The 4,751-nt window shown below is 37.6% G+C and overlaps 1 protein-coding gene and 1 pseudogene across 1 annotated transcript; one reads left to right on the plus strand and one right to left on the minus strand.

Annotated features, from left to right (window-relative positions):
- Positions 1–447: 447 nt before the first annotated feature.
- Positions 448–1,239, plus strand: LOC143601363 (ethylene-responsive transcription factor LEP-like). Its single transcript, XM_077078793.1, has one exon. The coding sequence runs from the start codon at positions 448–450 to the stop codon at positions 1,237–1,239; it is 792 nt and encodes a 263-aa protein (XP_076934908.1).
- A 1,795-nt stretch (positions 1,240–3,034) lies between these two features.
- Positions 3,035–4,391, minus strand: LOC143601364 (uncharacterized; annotated as a pseudogene).
- Positions 4,392–4,751: the final 360 nt, after the last annotated feature.

The raw sequence follows: 4,751 nt of genomic DNA on the forward strand, positions 1-4,751 counted from the left end.
TTTGGGTGATAGACACTCCAGCATAGGCTAGAAACTTGGATAAATTAGGGAGTGTCCCTATACCCTAACAACGTCTCATACTCATAAAATTCTAAATCTTATCTCTTATCTAAATACTCGTCTCGAATATTTAATGTTTGTCAGGTTTGGGTTTGTTTGCGATTTAAATAAATACTTCTAAAACTATAAAAAAAAAACCCCATAAAAAGATAAGAGGATGTGCATTTTTTAAATACTAAAATTATTAATATTAACAACAAAAGCTACTAACACTACTTTAATCATGTAACTAAAGTGCACATAAATAATCAAAATAGTATACTCACAAGATTCTTCCCGGTGGTACCGGATTGCCGGTTATATATAGCAACATACATCTTCTCATAAACAAGCAACAACCATACTAATCACTTCCCATTAACGTAACAATCCAACTTAATTGCCATCATGAACATCCTTTCACCACCTTCCAAGGCCTCTAAGTCATCCCAAGAAACCACTTCCAAGCAAGCCAAGTTCTTAGGCGTCCGCAGGCGTCCGTGGGGACGATACGCGGCCGAGATAAGAGATCCAACAACCAAACAAAGACATTGGCTCGGTACCTTCGATACTGCTGAAGAAGCCGCCATTGCTTACGACCGCGCTGCCCGCTCCATGCGCGGGAACCAGGCTCGAACCAACTTTATATACTCGGACATGCCGCTTGGATCGTCCGTCACCTCCATACCATCTCCGGACGATCCTTCATTTGGTGTAACTATACCAACACCACCACCACAGCAGCAGCAGCCGTCACAGTTTGCAAACCATAATTATCAGTTTCAGTATAATGAGTTTGATTATCAGTCAAATACTGAATTTGGTATGGTGGATAATAATGGGTTTCATCAGCCTCAAGTAGTAGATGAATATTATTCAAACCCTGTGATCATGGGTGGTAATTATGTGGGTAATTCGTTAATGCAGGGAGGTAATAGTTATGCATGTATTAATGACAACATTAACGTTGGTGGTAACTTTTCAGGCAGGGGACAAGATAATAATAATATAGTCCAAGGACAAGATGGGCTGATGTTTGGGGACGGGTCGGGTTTATCGCCTGTGTTTTCGTCGTATGTAGGATTTGATGGTTGCGAGTATGTACACAGCCCGCTTTTTGGGCAAATGCCTCCGGTTTCTGATCCTTCTGCTGATTCGTTTTCACTTAGTTCAATGTCTTCTTCGTCGTTTTTTGGGTGAGTTTGTTTTGTGTTTAGTAATGTGCCTCTTGGCTGTTGTATGGTTGTTAATGGGCAGAGTGTGAATGCGGTGAGTTGGGCCGTCCCTCCATCCTCCGATCATCGTGACCGACAAGAGAAGATGTATGACGTGTTGTGCTGTGAGTGATGGTTTGTTTAGTTAAGTGTATGGGTTTTCTTGTGTTATTTGGTATGTAATTGGTCCATGATTTATGTTTAACTTCTCTTGAAAGTTGAAACTAACGAATTTGAAAAGGTTTAAGTTTCTTTTAAGAGCTTAATGTCCAAAAGATTGATAATATATAACTAAAAAAAGCGCCATGTGTATAAGTAAGCCGAACAACTTATGGGCTACTCAAGATCAGTTCAAGAATAACTTAAATGAAGCCAACTATACAAGAGCTCGAGTTTGAGCTTTTATTGGAGTTGGTTTGATAGTAAAATACAGGCATGAACTACTTATATTGAGTTCGAACATAATGAGTCTGAATGAGTCTATTATTTACGTAAATACACACATGTATGTAAACTTTTATCATGCTAATTTGTTATATGTTCTTAACTAACTACAAATAACCTACCATATGTAGGTATTAGAGCCTGCACATGGTCTACTTATATTGTGGCAATAATTGGTGTTATGCGTTGATTTCTTTTCCCTAATATTATATATACTCAAATATAATAAATTAACTAATCCACAGGCACAATATTCTTATAAAATTAGTAAAAGTCATGTTTTAAACACAGAGCTCAAAACAAATCTACCTCAACTTTTGATGGCTTTGACATATATCCACGTAGATAGTTCAACACTTAATGCACAACACATGCAAATATTCCATCTAACAATGTCTCCCTTTACACATGTAACTCTATTTCTTTACAAACACAAAACACTACAACAGTACAGCCTCTCCTCACTTATCAGTCACATAAACCGAGACCTCGACCCGTCCAAAGAATTCGGCCCTCATTGTAACCATTCCTTAATTCCCAATCACCAAGGAATCTCTTCACCATCCCAAGCAAAGAACTTACCATTATCATGCCTTTTGCTCCTCTCAATGATGCTCAACAGCTTTTGCACAGAGAATTCTTTAGTAAACAACTTGTCCTTCGGAACATTCTTCTGGAACGGTCTGGAAAGATCTGTATCCACCGTACCAGGATGCAATAAAATGCATATTACCGGATCCTTCTTTCGAGCCAACTCAACAGCTACGCATTTCGTCACTACACACGTCATCAACACATTCATTTCAGCCCAACCCGACACATTGTAACTGTACTAAAAATCAGGGTCATCTCCGGGAATCGTTAAAATTTTTTGGGCCTTAAGTAAAAGGGTTATATTGTTGGTTTAAAATCACATGTGACTCAAATTTGAAACTCAAAACGCAATGTTACAGAAAATAATTGTTTAAACTTTAAACAATTACATTTTTAAATGTGCTTAGTTGGTTATGATTTGGGTTGTGCAAAATTTTTTTTATAAAAATAGGCTTAAAGGAGTTGAGTAATTGGGTTTACACACTAAAATTACATATTTTTTTCATAAAAATAAATTAAAAAAAAAAAACCGGGCCTACCGGGGTGATTGGGCCAAGGACCGTCGACCACCCTGCCCTCCTTCAAAGCCGGCACTCTAAAAACAACTTGCTTTGACCAATTATTTGACAAGTTCTTTATCACATTCTAAGTGAAAGTTCTTACATTGATTAAGTGCGGTCTTGGAGGCTCGATACGAATGCCATCCGCCTACCGGTTGTCACCAATGGAGCCAACTCGGGCACTTATGTTAGCCACAACTGCAACATCTCGTTCGGTTCCAGTGCCACCTGCCCACCTCCAACCTTTAACAAAGGCCGCATATGCTGCATTTGTAACCAGTGTTCATTTTGTCATTTACAATATAGAAAATTGCACAAATAGGCCCTGTGGTTTGACCATAATGCAAGTTTGGTCCCCCAGATTTTATAATTTTCAAATTTAGTACAAACATTTGTGAGAGGCCCTTAACACAGTGACCATTGTGCAAACTTGCTTCTTATAAATGTTTGGACTAATATGTTCAATTCAAACCACAGGGACCATTGTGCAATAATCGTTTTACGATTTGTTAATCCATAATAAAACTATAAAGTGTTCTTGAAAGAGAATGAAACGTTTTAACAAAGCCGTTGGTTGTTACCTTGGTTACCAAAATAGGACCGACTGCATTGATATCATAAGCAAGCAGCAATGATGATCTTTCCACTTTGGTTAATGTTGTTTCTGTGTCCAAAATTATATAAAATCTAAGTATGCACAACAAAACTATGGATTAGATATAACTAACTATACATACCTGGTTGTAGTATATCAGGTATAGAGAGAATGCCAGAAGCATTAACAAGAAGATTTAAGTAGCCATACCGCTCACGTATGGCTTTTGCAGAGTCCTGAAAAAATGCCGTGTTAAAAAAAACATATCTAAAACATATCTAAAACATTCAAGTGCTGCAAAACAGAATTCTAGATTCTATATAGTCATCATATTATCTGTTCATACTAAATGTTTGTCTAGAGTTTATTCTAGTGGACATGTTAAATCAAGAACAAGTAACCTGTATTGTGGTTTCAACTGTAAGATCCAGCCTTTGAATATGCAGTCTTTCTGCAAATCTGTTTTTTAACTCGGTCAATCCGGATGATTCATGCGGATTCCGGCATGTAGCAATCACATGCTCTTGAGAATTTCTCTCTAGCAACTGCTTCACCTGCAAAACATACAAATTGAAATCCTAGGGTTTATGCCAGTTCTCCATCCAATCAAAAAACAGAGATAATCATCAACAATTTCAATCAAATTCTAAACATAAATGAACTTGTTAGTCACATTCTACCAAAATCTGAAGCAATGACCGGATTAACAACTACAAAATAGAGAACTCAAACGGTAAATGATGAAAATCCGATATCTGTGAGTGATATTGAAGGAATTTAGAAATGCTTACGAATTCAAGGCCTATGCCTCTGGAAGCTCCTTGGATCAAGGAAACGGAAGGTTGGTGTTTGGATGCGGAAGTGGAAGTGAAGTGGAAGTGGAAGTGGAAGTGGAAGATGCTCTTAATTGATGGTGGTATGTGGATTGAGAAGATGAAGAAGCAGCTTCATGTTGCAAATGCAGATGGAAAGTTGGTTACAGAGACGGAGGGAATTTATTAGTGGCGAAGGAAAGTCGCATTCGAATGCCGGATTCATGTCTATGTTTTGTTTTGGGCGTGGATGGATTTGCACCATTCGTCTGGTGCTACGCCTAAGGGAGTGGCACGGATGTTCTTTTTCAGGGTTTGGGATTTGTAATATATCAAATTACCCAATGATATACCCAATGTACTTGACATAACTATTTTTTATATAGCGAAAAGTTAACGTACAAAATGCTAACTGTGAAGAATCAAGTAGCGTAATTTATATATACATAGTGATATGAGTGTAATTACACTATGATTTATTACATAATTACAC

This window comes from Bidens hawaiensis, unplaced genomic scaffold (genome assembly GCF_021521415.1).
Source record: "Bidens hawaiensis isolate Kalapana, Puna unplaced genomic scaffold, B.hawaiensis_p1.1 tig00056119_1, whole genome shotgun sequence".
NCBI classification, from domain to species: Eukaryota; Viridiplantae; Streptophyta; class Magnoliopsida; order Asterales; family Asteraceae; genus Bidens; species Bidens hawaiensis.